This window comes from Mustela erminea, chromosome 12 (assembly GCF_009829155.1).
Source record: "Mustela erminea isolate mMusErm1 chromosome 12, mMusErm1.Pri, whole genome shotgun sequence".
NCBI classification, from domain to species: domain Eukaryota; kingdom Metazoa; phylum Chordata; class Mammalia; order Carnivora; family Mustelidae; genus Mustela; species Mustela erminea.
In genome coordinates, this window is record NC_045625.1 from 8,732,517 (window position 1) to 8,751,697 (window position 19,181).

At 47.4% G+C, this 19,181-nt stretch overlaps 1 protein-coding gene across 4 annotated transcripts in view; it reads right to left on the reverse strand.

Annotated features, from left to right (window-relative positions):
- Window positions 1-19,181, reverse strand: part of MVB12B (multivesicular body subunit 12B) — a 185,157-nt gene that overhangs the window by 108,277 nt on the left and 57,699 nt on the right. For all 4 annotated transcript variants that reach the window (XM_032308054.1, XM_032308053.1, XM_032308056.1 and 1 more), the window contains exons 3-6: window positions 17,073-17,180; window positions 12,229-12,325; window positions 4,121-4,250; window positions 373-495 (exon numbers count right to left, since the gene is read on the reverse strand). In XM_032308054.1, coding sequence (XP_032163945.1) covers window positions 373-495; window positions 4,121-4,250; window positions 12,229-12,325; window positions 17,073-17,180 — 458 coding nt within the window. The remainder of the gene's footprint in view (window positions 1-372; window positions 496-4,120; window positions 4,251-12,228; window positions 12,326-17,072; window positions 17,181-19,181) is intronic.

Sequence of the window (19,181 nt, forward strand, 5' to 3'; positions counted from 1 at the left end):
AAGGAGTTGTTGGCCAAGGCAGAGAAGGAATTCTCCCTTCTTATGGCCAGTGTTCCCAACCACGTGGCTACAAGTCACATGTCTGCGTGTAGCTACGAGCTCTTTAGAAGAGCAGAGCCAACGGAACGTCACAGATTCTGCTATCTTAGGAGCAGAATATGTACAAGATAGAATATGGGTACAAGATAGCATTCTAACTGGATCTTTAAAAAAAATCTTTAAAATTTTTAAAAAATCTTCTCTGGCAGTATATTGCTTCCGCAGTTTTTAGGAGATGCTAAGGGGAAGTGTTCAAAACGTTACTCAGTGAGACCCAAGACCACATCACTGTAACACGCCTAACAGCACCAGATACCACCGACGAGGCCTCACCTGGGGAGGTTGGGGGCCGGGGTGGAAGCAGCTGATGACTGGGAAGGCGTTGTGGGTTGAGATGAGTCATGGTTCCTCGGTACTTTGCCCATTCGGTACCAGATCCCCATGCTGTTCAGTTCCCTTTGGGAGAAGAGAGAAACTGTCACGGCGTGGTCCAGCACAAAGCATTTACCTGAGCAACAGAGCAAACCAGCTCAGTTAGAAGAATCACAGCCTCGAATGCCCGGGAGACCACTCTTGCCCACAAAGATCCATTCTATCACCGCTCTTTGTGGTTTGGGTGTTAGAGTTCAGAGCCTAATGTGAAGTCGACTGTCCCAACAAGGCAGGCTCTCTGACTTGCCATCTTCTTTACCTGCCCTTGGAGCCAGCAGACTTCCTACTACACGGTTGACACTTTCCTTTGTTCTCAGTCTTCAAAATTCTTTTGATTTTGCCACTACATTATGCGTAATTCTGTAATAATCCACTTCAAGTCTTTTCTGTGGTTATGGTGAGACAGATGGGGGCAACAATGGGCAAATGGATGCATCTGCCTTTTTTTTTTTAAGATTTTATTTATTTGAAAGAGAAAGAGAGAATGCATGAGCAGGAGTAAGGGGCGTAGGAAAGGGACAAGCAGACTCCCCTCTGAGCAGGGAGCCCGATGTGGGCTCCATCTCAGGAGCCCAGGATCATGACCTGAGCTGAAGACAGATCCTTAAGGACTGAGCCACCCAGGTGCCCCCCTGTGCCAGGTTTTTTCCCTATGATGGGAATTAACGCCACCCTGCTCAAGGACACGTCCCAACTTCTGGATAAATTCCTACGGCCTGGATGTCACCTGCATTTGGCCTCATTCACAGGGGCAGCTGGTGAGACCTCTTCAAACCACAAAGCCTGAGGCATGTGCCCCACGAACCACTACAAACAAGAGCGGCCACAAAAGGACTCAACAGATGCCACATCGGGTCTCCTGTTCCCTGATGTGCCACTCCACCCGGTTAGGAGTGTTTATGAGACAGGTTTGGTCTTAGGAACTAGAACGGGATTATTTTAGCCACATCCAACTTAAAACTTCTCAGCTGCCCCCATAGAACTGCATTTCATCAAACGATGAGGGCAGATTTATTCAGTGGAGACGTCTGGTAACTTCTCAGTACGCTACAGGAACTATTCTAAACCACGATCACGGCTCATCAGATGGCTGATTCCATCACACCTCAGCGATGGCCCCGTGGTCCCAGCCTCGGAGGGGCTATCCTCAGTCAGAGGTTTGTCTCCCCCAGCCGACAACCCTGAACTCTTGCGGAGTAATGTATATGCTCATTTTCAAAAAAAAGGTGACTCAGAGTTCTGGACATTGTCCTTTTTCCTTCCTTAAAAATAATACTGGAATTGTCTTCTTCTGAAAAGGAATTTTTTGCCCCGAGAGGATACAAAATATGCTTTATTTACTATCTTTTCAAAATGATATAAGAGAAAGAAGGTTCTAGTTTTGATTATCAAGACATATGGTAATAATCTATTCTTTAGAATTGTTTAAACTGATTAAAAATTGAGTCTTTTAAAGGACTATAGCTAGTAATTAAAAATACACATAGTGACGAAATTAGACTTTAAAAATTCATTATTAAATTGTTGGTTTCTACTATTTATATGTAAATGGCTGCTTCTAGGTACCTGAAGTACAGTCATTCTCTTAACTGTTTCCTCCTCCTGTAATGCTCTTTATATAATTAGTTTAAACCATGTTGCAAAACAGGACTTTGGAGTGTGGAGGGAGGGATCACAGAATCTGGAGACGGAGCACTTAGATTCCACAGCCAAACGGTCTCCAGGAACTATCGTGCCCCAGGATGAAAACCGTCTGTTCCCGTGACACCTGCTCCCAGGACCTCCACACAAACACCACACCTCCAGGCCATCATCCACGGCAAAAGGCCCACGGAGAAAGGCCCAGTTTGTAGAGTGAAAATCTGGGTTCAAGTGAACAAGAAGCAAAACAGAGCACAACCCAGATCCAGAGGCCACTGCGAAAGCCAAGGAGGGGAGCACACCCATGGGGACAAGGGGTTGGGGTGTACCTGCAGAGCTGGCCAGGGAGAGAGGGATGCCGAAAGCCATCTAGGGGACTGATTAGTTTGAGAGATCTGAGTTTCAGTTCCAGTTGAGAGACTCAACATCCAGTTGACTGAATGTAATGAGTATCTCTAATCTTCTGGGCATCCAGCATCCACTCACCCCTCTTTCTGACTCTGCCTTCTTCCTTCCATATTTTGGGGGGCAGTCAACCCCTCAGTCCTAGCCTCTGGGTTCCAATGGAGCCAATCCCATTTCTAGCTCAGTTCTGGTTTCTCAGACAATGCACAGGACTTCAGTGAGATCAATCAAGATCAGTTAGACTGAATTCTAGAACCCGTTTGAATTACCAAGAACATAGACTTGCTCTTTGCCTCAGAAACTGAACCTGAAGGAAAAGTAGGCAGAACTCCCACACCACCACTAGTCCACTCATCAAGGGAGAACATGTAGAAGAATGGGATCCACCCTATGGAATCAGAGCAAGGAGGTAAACAGGGGGAAACTAGATCTTAGTGATGTCCTCTGAGCACCTAGCTCAAGCCACACCTGAAGCCATCCTGCCCCTGAACTCTATTAGGCCAGCCAACGAATGCTTCCTTTTGCTTTAGCCAGCCTGAGTTGGGTTTCTGGTCACTTACAAGAGTCCAAAGTGAAATCCTGAGATTCCCTGTACTTCTTATTTACAAAACAGCTACAGAGCTGGGCCCGTGCCTAGTACTGGGGCTACCGGGTAAACAAGACACAGTGGGCCTAGCCCTCAGTTGCCCTCTGCTTCTCAGGGAAGATGAACATCAGACTGAAAGGTGCACAAGGAATTATCACGTAGTCATATGAGACTCATGTTTCTTCCTGACTCAGACCCTCCAGCGACTCTCCAGTGTGCCTGGGATAAAATCCAAACTGCCTCTGTGTTGTATGAGGTCCTGCTAACCGCTCACCCCAACGCCCGACTCAGCCTTGCTCGCCCACATTAGCCACACCGCGCTGCTTTCTGCTCCTGAACAAGCCACACCCATTCCCATCTTTACATTTTTTCTTCTCCTGAGTCAAAAAGGCTCTGCCTTCAGATCTCCGCATGGCTGGCTTCTTCTCGGCATTTGCACCTCTGCCCCATGTCACCACCCCCCACCTCCCCGGCACCTCGCTGAAGCAGCCTCCATTCACTGCTGTGTCTTATTTTTGCCACGAACTGAAATGGTCTCACTCATTTATTTCTTGTTTGTTGCTTGTCTCCCTTCTTAGAATACCAATTCCAAGAGAGCTGGTCTCTGCTGGCTCCTTGACCATCATATTGGGGTCTTTGGCCCAGGGGTACAAACGGGTGTTCCTCAAACCCTAGCGGGGATAAAGAAGCAATGCAGAGACTGCAGGCCGAGCGGGCTCTTTGCCCGCTTTGCCTCTTTGGAGAGGACACCTGGACTTGCAGGTGCGCGGCAAGGCCCCCGAGGAGCCTGAAGGACGAACACACAGAAGGACGAGGGAAGGAAAGGAGCGAGCTTCACGCGCAAAGGCACAGGGAGGTCTGGCCTGGCAGCAGCATTAGCGGGAAGGGCAGCAATGAGAGCTCAGGCCGGAGACGCAGGTGGCCCAGAGCCCCGTGGGTCACACAGTCTCACCCCAGGGAGTGACCTGAGCTCTCTCGTCGGAGAGAAGAGATGACATCTGTGTGACTAAGACTTACCCGATAAATGTGTACTGAGGAGGGGCCTGCTTGGTCCGGCCCATGATCCGAATGTCACAGATTGCGGCTTCAGTTGAATCCCGTGGGATAAATTTAATGCACAGCCTCTTTTTTCTAAAAGCCAATTCCTCTGAAGAAAAGGACAACAAGAAAAGGTGTGAGTTGTCCACAGATGCCAGCATCTCTATCCTGAATGTCTCCCGTCACGTCCCCTTCCTGGCGGCAGGAGCGACTAGCCACCCAAGTCGCTGGGCTGAGCCCCTCCTGCCCTCCACAGGGTGCCCAGGCCGTGACTGCAGAGTGGGCGCCAGTCGCCCGGCTCCTGCATTCGGGACCTGACCCCAGTCCTCCCTGCCGGGAAGGGCTCCCAGGGGCATGCAGAGCCAGAAAAAACCCACGAGGCTGGCTTCCGAAGCCCATACCCACGGTCTGTTCACCGCTCATGCCATCAGGGACAGACACACAGACACCCTGAGTATTAACACTTTATGCCACGTGGACTTTTTTACTTTTTATTACAGAGATTTTCACACATTCCCCAAAGTGGAGAGAACAACAGAGTGAACCCATTTGTTCCCCGCATCTAGTTTCAACATTGTGGCCAGCAGACAAGCTGCTCGCTGGCAAGTCTTGCTGGAGGATTTCAATGAATCCCCACACCAGGTAATGTCACCCACCAATGTCTCAGGAAGCACCCACGGCCGACAGTCTGTCCGAACACGACCAGCAGGCTGCGATCACACCCAACTGAATGAACAATGGCTCCTTAGCATGACCCCGCAGACAGTCTACATTCAAGTTTCCTCCATTGTCTCCAAAATACCATTTAACTATGGCTTGGCCTCGATCAAGATCGAAATGACGTCTATGCCCCGGATCTGGTTGGTAGGCCTGTTAGGTCCTTCTTCCTCTGTAACAAACTCTCTCCCTCCCCTTTCCTTCAGGCCACCGGAATGTTGCTGAAATTGGGTCATTAGCCTGTATTTCCTGTGAACTGGCAGTTGGAGCAAAAGACTTGATGAGATGCAGGTTAGATTATTTCTTGGTAGGAAGGCTTCACAGGCGGTGCACAGATGTCCAGTGGCGTCCTGTCATGAGGCACGGCGTCTAGCTCTGCCACCCTGCGGGGGTTCCGGTGGGGTTGGCCTGGTAACATGGGCTGTGAAGCCCCCCACGACCACTCTTTGGGCAGTGTTTTCATCCCCTGATGACCATTGCCTAGATCCATACTCTCATTAAAATTTTCAAAATGGTGATTTAAAAAATATTTTTAATTTATTTTTTTAAATTTGTTTTTAGTGTTTCAGAATTCATTGTTTATGCACCACACCCAGTGCTCCATGCAATCCGTGCCCTCCTTAATACCCACCACCAGGCTCACCCAACCTCCCACCCCCCACCTCTTCAAAACCCTCAGATTGTTTTTCAGAGTCCATAGTCTCTCATGGTTCACCTCCCCTTCCAATTTCCCCCAACTCCCTTCTCCTCTCCATCTCCCCATGTCCTCCGTGTTATTCCTTATGCTCCACAAATAAGCGAAACCATATGATAATTGACTCTCTCTGCTTGACTTACTTCACTCAGCATAATCTCTTCCAGTTCCGTCCATGTTGCTACAAAAGTTGGGTATTCATCCTTTCTGATGGAGGCATAATACTCCATGGTGTTTATGGACCACATCTTCCTTATCCATTCATCCGCTGAAGGGCATCTTGGTTCTTTCCACGGTTTGGCGACTGTGGCCATTGCTCCTATGAACACTGGGGTTCATATGGCCCTTCTTTTCACTACATCTGTATTTTTGGGGTAAATACCCAGTAGTGTAATTGCAGGGTCATAAGGAAGCTCTATTTTTAATTTCTTAAGGAATCTCCACACTGTTTTCCAAAGGGGCTGCACCAACTTGCATTCGAACCAACAGTGTAAGAGGGTTCCCCTTTCTCCCCATCCTCTCCAACACATGATTTTCTAATTCTGTGATTCCTTCTGGAATTTATTAGCTGGAATTCTTCTACGTAAACAGTAACTTTTCTTCTTCAACTACTTGGTCTCCCTGAAAAAGCTTCGGTACCAGAAAGGAAAGCTAGATACATGATTCTTTGCTCTTACTTAGTAAGTCTCAAAGAAATAAGCTGGTGATTTAGCGAACTCCAATGCTGACCAACCAGGTATTTTTTTTTGTTGTTGTTCATTTGTGGTTTTTAAATATGAGTTCCAATCAATTCCAATCCACTGGATGCATGAGTCAGGTATACCTGGGTTAAAGTCCCAACTCCGCCATCAATTCTATGATATTAGGCAAATGACTTAATTTCTCTGATAGGTTTCATTATTTGTAAAAGGGACTTACTAAAACCCTACCCCAAAAGGACATCAGGTGGATGAAATGTGATAACACATCATATGCTTCTCCTAGCCCAGCGCCTGGCACATAGTAAGTGCTCAGTAGAGCATAGCCATGAATGCTCTTATCATCAGAATTACCAGTAAGCCTCCAGTGCACAATTTATGTCAGCGTTTGGCATTGACTTTCAAGACCTTTCACTTCCGGGGCAGGAAGTAAGCACACTCAAATCAGACACCGAGTGGGGAGGGAAGGACAGTCATGCCACTGGTCTTGGCTTGACCAAAGGGAGATTACGGTCAGTGGTGGTGTCTTATCGCTGACTGAGGGGAGGGTGTTTTTTAAAGAGCCAGGTAGAATCTCAGAAACTTGGTGGGTTCTTTTCCCAGGCAAGGAAACTAAGGGCTAGATCAGATCTATGAGCTATGACTAATAATGTCCTGAATCCAGACCCCAGACATTGTACCCTATGAGCCAGGGACGGTATCCTGGGGGAAAACATCCGTACCAACAGTGCACCTTCAAAAATATGAGCTGGTAAGATCAGACTTGGGAAAGTGTGAAGAAGGTGAGACCTTCCCTCACAGAAATGGAAACAGGTCTCTTACTTGCTTTTGCCGTGCTGCTCTTTGCTCTTTTCCTCCGTCTACAGCAACTCGGGGTAGAAGGAGCCACTAATTACACATGCTTAAACAGGACTAATTTTAAGTAAACATATTATACAGAGTCAATAGAAATGTGTTCAGTCATGCTAATGAACACACAGAAAGGATACAGCACTTTACTAAAACAAACAGTCTTCCAGTTTTTAAGTACTGTGTGGATAGCAACAAACTATTTTATATTCATTATAAGAGTCTCATCTTCTTGGCTGACTTTATAAAATGGGGGCCTTAAGGCACTGAGGCTGCACAGAGCTGACCACGGGTTTAGGGTGACCAAGGGTAAGCCTGGCTTACCCTCCCCACTGGGGACGGGCTCCAGGAAATGACCATACAACCCGAAATGAACGGGCGGCCCTAAACCCACCCTCCTTGTGTGATAAGATACTTATGGGTGATGCCAGGACCTGCTCTCAGAATGTCCACAGGGAACAACGATCATGGGGAAGAGCTTTCCCACCCAGGATCACTGGGGCCCCAACACAACTAGACCACAGGCCCGGGCAGGAGGCCTTGGGCCTCCTCCCTTAACTGGTTCAACAAATTAAGAGGAAAATGCAGAATGGGGAATCCCCTGTGGCTCTAGAGTCTATCAATATGAAGACATTATAAGTCAATTAGTTGTCAAAAATGAACACCGATGCAAATTTTGAAACTAAGAAAAGCACGAGGGACAAGTAAGAAATTAATACAAGTCTACGAGGCAATTTTGGTTCCCAGGCAGACAAGTCATATAAGAGTAAGCAAAGGCAGCAAGCAAACACTTGCGAAAATGTTCAGTCTTGCTAATAAATGATGACATGAAAATTAAATAAAATTAGAATAGTAAAACTGAATAAAAATTTAAAACCTATGCTGGCAGGCCTGTGGAAAACAGGCACAAGCCTGTATCATTAGTGGCATCGTGAACTGGTATTTCTGGAAGTTAATTTGGCAAGAGAGGATAATAAAGCTTATCTTTATGGAGCCCATCCTCTGAGCAAGGCACCGTGTGTGGTAGGTGTCTCCGGTGATTCACAAATGAGTTAAACACAGATCTCGTCCTCAAAGAGAAAGGTAAGTAGTGAGGATGTCCAGAAAACACGGAAGTGGCTAAAACGCAAGCTGAAAGCAACATTGGGAGGCAGATACCAATCCCCCCATCTTACAGATAGGGAAACTGAGGCCCCAGAAGGTGAAGTCATTCACTTGGGGCATTAAAGCTGTGAGTGGCAAAGCCAGACTCAATCTTAGGTGAGTCTGACTGCGGAGTCCAAGTGCTTCTCCCCTGCAACCCCTAGGCCAAGCTGCCATGCGTCCCGTCAGAGTTGGGGTGGGCAGAAAGAGACAGAATCTATTACTTCCTTTGGCTTCTGGCCACTGTGACCTGTGGCGCTTCCCTCTCTCCCTCTTTCCCCTGAATGTGTGCTGTGCTGCGTGTGAGGGAAAGCATCAAAGAAGGCAGACAGTCCCTGATCTCTGACTGATGAGAGAGAGCTCTGATTACACTGTGAGGCAACTCCTTGTTTGCAGGGCTGAGTCACCCACCAGACTAAGCCCCTGGAAGGAAAGGCTGGCATCTCAGTCAGCCGCCTTCTCTCGCAAAGCCTGAGGTGCTTGCACGAGGCATTCATCAATCCCCACTGACTGTTGAAGAGAGAGAGGGCTTGCTAGAAACTGGTATCTGAGGGTCTGAGGTGGTTTCATGCAGAGGGCAGAATTAAAGCTCACCCTTGAAAGATATGAAGTGTGGACACTCAGAGTTGAGGGAAAGGGCTTTTCAGACAGGGGAAAAAACAACAAAGCAAACAAGTAGAGTCAGGAAAGAAACAAGGGCGAAGAGTGCACAGTGAGTGCCTCAGTTTGGGTAAAGTAGGGGGTACCTGAAGATGAGGAAGACATTTGTAGAGGAAGGCTGGAGCCGACTGTAGAGGACCTAAGACCCAGCAGCCTCCAGTACTTAGAAACTCATCACAAGAAAATCTTTCAAGATCTATACACACCTAACCTGGTTTATAGATTCGACACCAAATCCTATCTAAATCCCAGCTTACTGCTTTGCCGAAATGGGCTAAGCCTAAGGTTCAGATGGAAATTTGACGGACCCAGACTAGCCAAAATAATCTTGAAAAAGAAGAATGAGGGTGGAAGACTCATGCTTCCTGGTGTGAAAACCTGCCACAAAGCTAGTCATCAAGACTGTGTGCTACTGGCATGAGGAAAGACACGCAGATAATGGAAGAGAAGTCAGAGTCCAGAAACAAACTCGCATCTATGGTCAGCTGATTTCCAACAAGGATGCGAAGACAATTCCACGGGGGGAGAGAACAGTCTTTTTAACACATGGTGCTGGAACGACATGACCGTCACATGCGAAAGAAGAAAGGTGGATCCCTACCTCACACCACACACAGAAGTTAACTCAAAATGGAGCAAAGATGGAAGTGTAATAGCAAACACTATAAAGCCCTCAGAAGGGACGCCTGGGTGGCTCTGTGGGTTACGCCACTGCCTTCAGCTCAGGTCATGATCTCAGGGTCCTGGGATCGAGTCCCGCGTCAGGATCTCTGCTCAGCGGGGAGCCTGCTTCCCTCTCTCTCTCTCTGCCTGCCTCTGTCTACTGTGATCTCTCTCTGTCAAATAAATAAAATCTTAAAAAAAAAAAATAAAGCCCTCAGGAAATAAAACCATGGGCATAAATCTTGGTGACCTTGAATTAAGCAATGCTTTCTTAGGTATGACACCAAAAACACATGCAACAAAGGAAAAGTGTAAATGAGCGGAACTCCATCAAAATAAAAAGCTTGCGTATTTCGAAGGACATCAAATGAAAAGAAAACCCACAGAAAGGAAGAAAATTTTGCGAACCATATAATTGAGAAAGGGCTTATATCTAGAATATGTTCAAATATTTATAACTCAATAATAAAAAAGACAACCCAATTTGAAATGCCAGAGGATCAGAACAGACATTTCTCTGCAGAAGATATACAAACGGCCAGCAAGCACACAAAACTCTGCTCAACACCATTAACCATCAGGAAATGCAAGTCAAAACCACGAGGGACCACTTCGTGCCCAGTAAGACAGACAGAATAGTAACAAGTGTCAGTGGAGACGCGGACTCACCGGTGCCCTCCCACAGTGTGGGTGGGTATGTAAAATAGTGCTGCTCCTTTGAAAAACAGTCTGGCAGCATCTCTAGAAGGTAAATAATTACCATAAGACTCCGGCAGTTCCACTCCTAGGTCTGGCCCCATGAGCAATGAAAACACATGTCCCCACAAAGGCCTGAAGGTGAACATTCACAGTAGCACTAGTCACAACAGCCCGAAGTGGAAGCAACCCGAATATCCTCCAGGTGAGTGGACAAGCAAGACGCAGGAGTCCGTACAACAGACTCTGACTTGGTAATAGCGAGGCATGAAGTCCTGACCCACACCACAACATGGACCTGCCTTGAAAACTTTATGCCTTGTGAAAGAAGCCCATCACGAGAGACTACATGCTGTAGGATTCCATTTACATGGAATGTCCAGAATAGGCAAGTCCGTAGGGAAAGGAGTTCAGTGGTTGTCCAGGGCTGGGAAGGGGTTGATAGGGGAGGGTTAGAGAGAAATGGGGAGTGATGGCCAATGGGTGTAGGGCTCTTGAGGGGTGGGTGTGTGATGAAATGTTCTAAAATATCAATTGTGGTAAAAGTCACACAACTCTGTGAATACCTTAAAAACCACTGAATTGTATACCTCGAATGGGTAAATTAATGGCATGTGAATTATATCTCAATAGAACTGTTACCAACCACACCTGATGCATAAATACATCAAACCTATCTGTAAAAGGCACTTAACATGCCGTGACAGGGCTGCATGGTGGTTAATGCTAGGGCTAGAGTCAGACTCCCGTGTGTCCTCTCGCGATGCCCTGCTTCCAGATAAGTGACTGTGGATAAATTCTTCAAACCCTCAGCAGTTATTGTGTCCCACTTTCCTCACATGGGATGAGTATAACAACACCCATCTCCAAACGCGGGTCCCCTGGAGAGCCAGTGACATCAGGTACATAAAGCATTTACCACAGACTTAGCGTCTGGTACGTCACCTACCACGTGTCAGCTAGCACGAGTAGTAGCTGATAGATGGGATAACAAGTAAAAGCACAATGTCCAAAAGTGAGAGAACTATGAAGAAAATAAAAACATGCAATACAACGGACTCAGCTTGTCTCGTGAAAATAACGGCTGTGTGGCTTCTGTGTAGTTACACCCAGTCTGGTCTGTATGAAATGCTAGCGAGAAAACAGCGGATTATGGATCCAAAATGGGGCCAACCATGGAAACACAAGGTATGCGTGACAGAGAATGAGATGCAGGATTTCATAAATGAATCATGTGTAATAAAGGAAGGGTTCCTTGTCTTTGTTTTTCACGTACTGCTTCACTGCTGGTGCCATCCTAAAATTGGTGACAGTAATTAAAAATAAAACAAGTTAAGTTAAATCAGAATGAGGAGGCTCAAATATCCAGAGGTTTTCCGGCACGATTTCAGAACCGACAGGTATGACAAGATCCCTCCAGAATCCTGAAGAAGCTTCGGCTGGTCAGTGATTTTGCTTCTGCTTGCCAAGGTTCAGGGTCAGAGCAGTCACTCAAATTCGAGCCTGTGTCCTCTAAGGCACAGTCTTCCTGGTTCTGGCTTTTCTTGTGTGCTCCATAAGCCAAAAATAAGGACATTATTGCACTTATATTCCTTGGACGTCTTTGATTTTTTTTTTCCTTTTGTTTGTGGGTCTTGTGCTAAGCTTGGCTTCTGCGGCACCAGAGGATGGACAGAGTGGGGACGGCAACCAGTCTCACTGGTCTGTTCCTGAGCGAGCCGAGTCAGCAGGGAGCCCGTTCTAAGAGAAAAGGACATTCTGCTCATTTACATGCTGCTTCCCAGAGTGCCACAAACTCCTCAGAGAACCAAGTCAGGCACACCGCACGAGCAGGAGGGTTTAGTCATGGGCGTGCAGCAAGGCCCCCTAAAATGTTCCCGAAGAAAAATGCACATACAAACCATCTAAAAATATACCTGGAGGAAGAAAAGTCCCATTGTGACAAGCGGTACTAAAGGGAGACTCACGTGTGTCCATCGTCTCCTGAATTGGGATGAAGCCTACAGGCAGAGTGTCCTTGATGTCAATGAGCTTCATATCCACTAACACGTTCCCTAAATGACTCTTGGGAAGAAAGAAAAGAGATACAGACTATTAATCTGAACAGCCCTGTGGTGGGTTTGCCATTTTGGCTTCGAGATGCATATTTAACACAATGACTCATGCAGCTTTACGACAGCAGGTTAATTAGAGTAGGTGCCACTTAATGTTCCCCAGCGGCTACGGGAGGACTCGGGGGGCCCCCGGGAAGGAGCTTCATCTGCCGCACCTCCACACCACTCACTCAGACACGGTGGTTAGCTAGACGGCGACCTGGGAGATGCTCGAGACAGAACCCAGCAGAGGGCAGCTGAGCGTGCATCCTGGGACCAGGCTGCCACTCGGCCTGCAGCATGGGCTGCACATTCCTGGGGCAGTCACTGCGGCCGGAGAGAGCGCGCAAAGCCTCCCCGAGAACCAGTCACGCTCCTAGGTGATTGCCCATCTGCGTACTGACACACCTTTCAGTTGCTAGATATGATTCTGTAAAAATCCTAGGAATCGTCAACTCATACAGGCTGGAAAGCCCTGCTGTCTCCATATCACACATCTACTAAAATGACATGCACAAGGGCCTCTTAAAGTCTCAACTTAGTGGTAGCATAGGGGGTCCACAGCGCGTGTTTTCTGTAACCAGTGCAAAAATATCTTCTGAGGACAGCACGCACCATCGTATAATTGCACAACAGCACCCTCTGCAAACACACCGGCATTAGCAGCCCACGGTTCTGGTTGAAATGCTCTGTGCCAACACTAGCCTGGATGGCCGGTCAGGAACTTCTTACCCTCTGAACTCTGCGCTATTGTCTCTCTTGGCTGCTCTCTCTTTTCTTCCCTACCGACTGGTAATGGCCCATGTGTGAGGTTCTTTCTTCAATATCTGTCTCCCCATGACCGTTCAAGGGCCACAAGGACCAAAACTGTCTGTTGCTACTAGACCCCCAAGCTTAGCACACTTCTCGGCATACATGCTCAATTATTACCTACCTCATAATTACCTACTAAAATATACCTACTGAATAGCGTAACATTTTGGGGGTACATTTTCAACTGGGTGGGCCAGAGCTGGAAATCAAATTGGATTTGCTTAGATGACAAACCTCAACTATAACAATAAAAACGGAAGGATGCTTCATAAATACATTATAAACCTGAAAGCGCACAATTGAAATAAATTCTTCAAACTTCACTACGAAGGTCACAGTGTCAAATGTCAACTGTGACCGGGCTTTTATGGCCCTGTTGTCACAAACCCGTTTCCTTCTCTTATACCTCTCGTGTTTGACGACTATTTTCTATTATGACATTTCAGGTAGCTTGGTCTCAGGGAAACAATGCACACGGCTCAGTGTCGCACGTGGAAAGCAGAACCTTACTAATGCAGAATAAATCTCTGACCGTGTAGAAGAGGTTTGAACCGTTAACCTAACTTGAAAACATCAGCTGCTTTCAGAATTGCCTGATCTAATCTATCATAATTTTTTTCTTTCCTGGCAGTTGCTTTTCCGTGTCATCGCTGCTTTCTGCATTGAGAAATTAACAACTGGGTATGTTTTCCTGCCCCGGAGATGGATGGGTATTCATCAATATCCTTCTCAAATGTCTTCTACTTGACAAGTTGGGTTTTACACAAGTCAACTGCAAACCACTTAGCGACCTCACCCTCCACACTCTACAAATGTCCCTGATCATAAAACCAGAACATCAGTGGTGTGGCCATTAAAAAAAAAAAAAAAAAAAAAGCATCGAGAACCCTCCCACGCATACAAAACGGGACGCTGCACTGTCCAAGCTTCCTGCAGCCCAAGTGCGGTCCCTCCGCACACGGGGCTGCTGCTCTACTGGGTTTAATACGGTGGGTCTGCGACATCATTAATTTTGCTTGTTCCTCTCCCCTCCCCCATCCCGTGCTCTCTTTCATTTCCTCCTCATAAATATGAAGAACGTATTCCCAATCCTTGTTGAGCAAATGATTCATGCCAAAAGCCCAATATGCACTGACTCAGGGTATTTATACTGTCTCTGGTAGCCAGTATTTGCTAGTATACTGTAATTATTTCTGACAACCTTGCATTTAAGGTAGCCACAGATAACCAACTTAATATTCAAATGTTCATAAATCCTTCTGTTTAATATCCTCCCTACCTAATCTATGTACATTATTATTACAGGTAATGCAGAAAGTACAGGGCATGAAAAGTGCAATTAATCTCGATCCTTCCCCAGGAAGCAATGTCACTCCAAAGCCAGGTTTCTGTATTAATAGCATTACTGGGGGAAAGGAATTTAGGTTCCAAAGGAGTGTCCCCAAACTCCTACACAGGGAGTCTCGAGCTGCCTAATTAAGAATCTGTCCAGTCTTGAGATCCCACATCCCTCCTCTACAGTTGTAAAAATATACGCTATGCAAAGTCCTGGTTGTGACAGCAGGGCCGGGACAGACCGGCTGTAGTGGATTAAAATATGCCCGTTCCTACTGTGCTCCTGCGCTGGCAAGTAGGTCCCTGCCACCCCCCTGAATGAATCCCTCTGGGTCTCACTAAAGGACTCAGTCGTTCTTCTTCGGGAAACAGGATGCACCGACTTCCCGTCCTCCTTCGGAGGGGAGGCAGAGACCAGAGACCTCCCCCACCGCCCTCACCGCCCCCCCCCCCACAGGGTAAGGCTTACAAATGAGCATTCCACACCATCTCTTTCTGTTCAACAAATGCCAATGAACTCGATACACTTTCTATAATATGTTTATGCAGGACTGGTGACATCTGTCATTTTTAGACTTGTCACTGTCCCCAACTCCAAGGGATCAGGACTCTCTTGGCCTAGACTACCAATACCCCACAGCTTTTAGGGGAAGTGCAAAACAAATCTCCCAAACACAAAAGAAAACAAACCAAAAAACCCCCAAAAACCCAGAAATCAAAAACAATCAAAGAGATCATGGCTGTCCTGTGAGGCCACAGTCGGGAACTGCAGCTTCAGGCAGGAGAGGTGGGGCTGAGCAGAGATCAGTACCGAATGCCAATGCCGTGAGACCACTGGGCACAGTGAGTTGTTCAAATCCTCGGGACTCAGTGAAGGCACTGACCTGTGCAGAGGGGCAGCCAGCAGACAGAACAGAGGTGACAAAAGCTAAAAATATCAGCAGTTTCAAAAACAGGTTTGGGTCAACTCCAGCGACAAAGGGGCATGAGAGTGCCCTGCGTGTGGGTATGGGTGCAGGGCTGGAGGAATGGAGCAATGAGGGGGGCGGGGCGGGAACTACCCTAACTGCTCTAGCCCCCGGCTGGAAAGGCAACCCCGCTTCCAGACTGTTCCTCAGCGTCTCCTTGGGCTGCACGATGAGCCCCAGGGACCTGCTCAGGCTCATTACAGGCCCAGCAGCCACCTTCTCGCCTCTGAGAAGGATTTCTAGTGTTTAGTGCGAGGACTGTCCCTGCCCCATTAGAAACTCTGTACTTTACAGCAAGCATATATTACTCTCATATTTAGGGGGAAAAATTAAAGCAATGACTTCTCCCCCAGTCCTGAATACATTAGGAATCATTTTCCTAACAAAGACTTATCAGTAAACAACAGGAAGGGCTGGCGGAAGAGAGGGCAAGCCAGAGGACCACGTGACCGTCTGCATCCAGACAACAATGGCGGGCCACGCAAGGGCCCTGGGATAGGACCACGGGCTGTGTCATGTGTGATGGGGACAAAAGCTTGCTGTTCCCCTTTCACACTTCTGAATGAGGATGTCTGGAAATTTTTTTTCTTTTTAAACCGTGAGGCTATATCACTGGTATAATAAAATTTGTAAAAATAAATTAAGAAAAACATTCTTCCTGCCACGTTTTGTTTTTGTTTTTGTTTTTGTTTTTCTTGCATTAGAAAGAGCCAATAACATTTAGGCCAAAAATAATATGTCACCCCTGAAAATGAAAAGCTGACTGCTCCGTGTTTGGGGCTAGGGAAGACAGGTGACCTTGGACAAGCCCCAAAACTCTCTGATCTCAGGAAAGGAGCTAATACTTCCAAGAGACTGTCTGAGGATGGGAGAAGTTTATTCACAGAGTGCCTAGGACAGGCCTCCTTCCCAGTCGATCTGTGCAAATCCTCATGAAAGCTACTTCCTTTTCTTTCTACGCCGCTCGTGAAAACATTCTGTTGGAAAAGCCTTAATAGAAAGCTTTAGAATGTCCTAATTTATGGGCCCAAGAGTTCAGAACGGCCTACTGAAAGAAACCTGCACACGTGGCAGATACCTACCTGCGGAAACAATGAAATGTCAAACGTCACAGAGACTCAGGGAGAAAGTCAGTCATTTTGGGAACAAGGCCGCGTCTGGGGAAGGAAGGGATGGTGGAGCGTCCTTCCAGCCCTGCTTCTGCGCGCTGGCCAGCTTTAAACCCAGCCACGCCGGCAACGCTGACGTCCACACCATCCTGTGATTTGTGACTTACAGGAAAGCTATAGGCAAATGAGGGCCGGGGGAGAAATTTCCTGGTTCCCTTTTGAGAACACATTTTAATGGAATTCACTGTACACTGGAGTACGAGGTTAATAATACTGTTAATAAATGAAGCACAGTGCGAGCTGCTGATTCTACCCAGTTCGCTAAAACCACAGATTAATATGGCAAGGAAAATAAACCACCACCACCACCACAACAACAACAACAAAAAAAAAAAAAAAAGAAAGAAAGAAAGAAGAAGAAAAAGAGGAATTTCAACCAGGCAAGTAAATGCCTTGTGCTTACGCAGCACATGGATGCCACCGCTAGACTTACATTTTCTTTGGAAAATGATCTCGTGAAACACAGGTATCTGGTAACCTTGGATTTAAATAAGCCGTCTTTCCAGAGGTCAGCATCCACACCATCTGCTGTCTGTGCGACCTGCACCGGAGAGACAGAAGAAGAGCGTGGGTAAGGCGGGCTGGGACTGAAGGTGGACGCAGGAAGCGTCTCCGTACCTGCGCCCATTAACATTGGGCCGAACTCTCCTGGCATCTCATTAGTTCATTTCACCAGACACCGGGAAGAGACTTTCTGAAAGGGGAAAAGGGAGAGTGTGAAAAATACAACTTCTAAAAATACTGTCCCCAGGGAAGCCATTGATTAAAGACACCCTGACAAAAACAGTTCTAATGAGAAAAGAGCAACTTTTGTTGCAATGGACCAAGGAGGGATTGGAGAAGTCAGCACATTACGTTGCTCAGTACCACTCACTCGGGGGACGGGAGAGGGGCAGGAAAAGGTCCAATGGGGTGTGAAATGCCACCTGAGAGGGGTGCCGCCTGCGGGGAGCTGCCTGCTCCAGGACCCTGGAGCCAGCCGGGGTGCTTGTTCCATGGGACCTGGTGGAGACCCGGGGCAGGGTGCCAGGGAAACTCGCTCCTCGCTGTGTCTTCTCCCTACAAGCTCTGTGAGGGGTACTCAAGGTCGGAAACTGTCTCATGATAGAAAAATAAAAAAGATTCAGCTCCTTGTTTATAGTCTCACTAAGAAACCATTTTCCTGTGCGCGGCTAGAGAAGTGCTCCTCTCAGGAGCACCCAAGCATGAAGCCAGCCTTGATTTGAGTCTTAAAGGACCTGTGTACTGGGCTGGGGGCGGGGGGCCTTGCACGAAGTCCCCTGCTTTGGGGCTAAGAGTGGGCAAGGAGACCGGAGAGCGGGGGAGAAATGGCCGGACGAGGGCAGCGCTGCCCCCATCGCCTTCCAGTCGGCTCTCTTCCTGGCCTGTCAGGCACGCTCTTCTTTCTCACCCAGCAGCCCAACGGGATGGCACTACCGGCCCAGGGTCTGTGGCTGGCACCCCCAGGAGGCACAGCCAGGAAGATGGAGGGAGCAGCACCCCATTTCTGCTCTCTGCCATCTCCCCGGTTGTCCTGTTGAGGTTTAGAATTTGGGATGCAATCCCTGATCGGACAGACTGCTGAAAGCACCTCCATGCTTTGCACGAAAACTGCCGCCATGGAGCCCCAGCCCATATACACACGCCACAGCACGCCAGTGGCCTCGGGCTGTCACGTGTGCAAGGGGATGGGGGCGCGCTGGGCTGCGACGCTGCCTGGACATCCCCGGGGCCCCCATAGTCATGTTCTCTGAGGCTGCCTCAGAGAGGCCCAAAGGCCAGCTGGCAAAAGAAAAATGCTTTTTTTCCCCCCACTCCAAACGGAACAATTGTAAATTAGCAAATGCAGCACGAGAAAAAGAAAGGTCCTTATGCTACATTTGCAAATATGTTTGACCTGAAACCTGGAGGAGGAATGGTATGGGGATAATCTCGGGGACCACTGGCTCCAAGTATGTCACCCCCACAGAAAGACATGACACAGAATGGCATCAGGCCTCATTAGCACTTTCCCCCACGAATGTCCTCCATCGAGTTTCTTGGAAAACATGAGATTTCAGGCAGTGGCACTAACTCTCTGCCACCAAGGATCCCCTTTGTTGATTTTCTCCTGTGGATTCCAAGTTTTTTGAAAGATTTTTTGTTTCCCCAAGTGTCCTTTTCCTGTACTTCCTCAATTCTAGGCCGCAGTCATTTGGGAATCACCCATGGATTTCAAGAATAATGCTTCAGGAAAAAAGAATAAAATGTCAAAAGGTACAGATCTATTTCAAGATGCATTCCAATTTCAGAACCATTAAGATGTGAAAATAAAAGATGCTACAGGAATAAAGAAATAAGGGAACTTATATGGTTTCTATAATAATAAATATTTTATTTTTGATAAATTAAAAAAAAAAAAAAGAGTCTGCAGAACACTGGAAGGCTGTGGAATCCCACGCTGGGACCTCAGAAGACAGAGCTGTCTTTAACCTCCCACCAGAAAAGGAATGGAGTTCAGAAGGGCTCTCCGGGATATCTGGGAATACCACTGGTGGGGTAG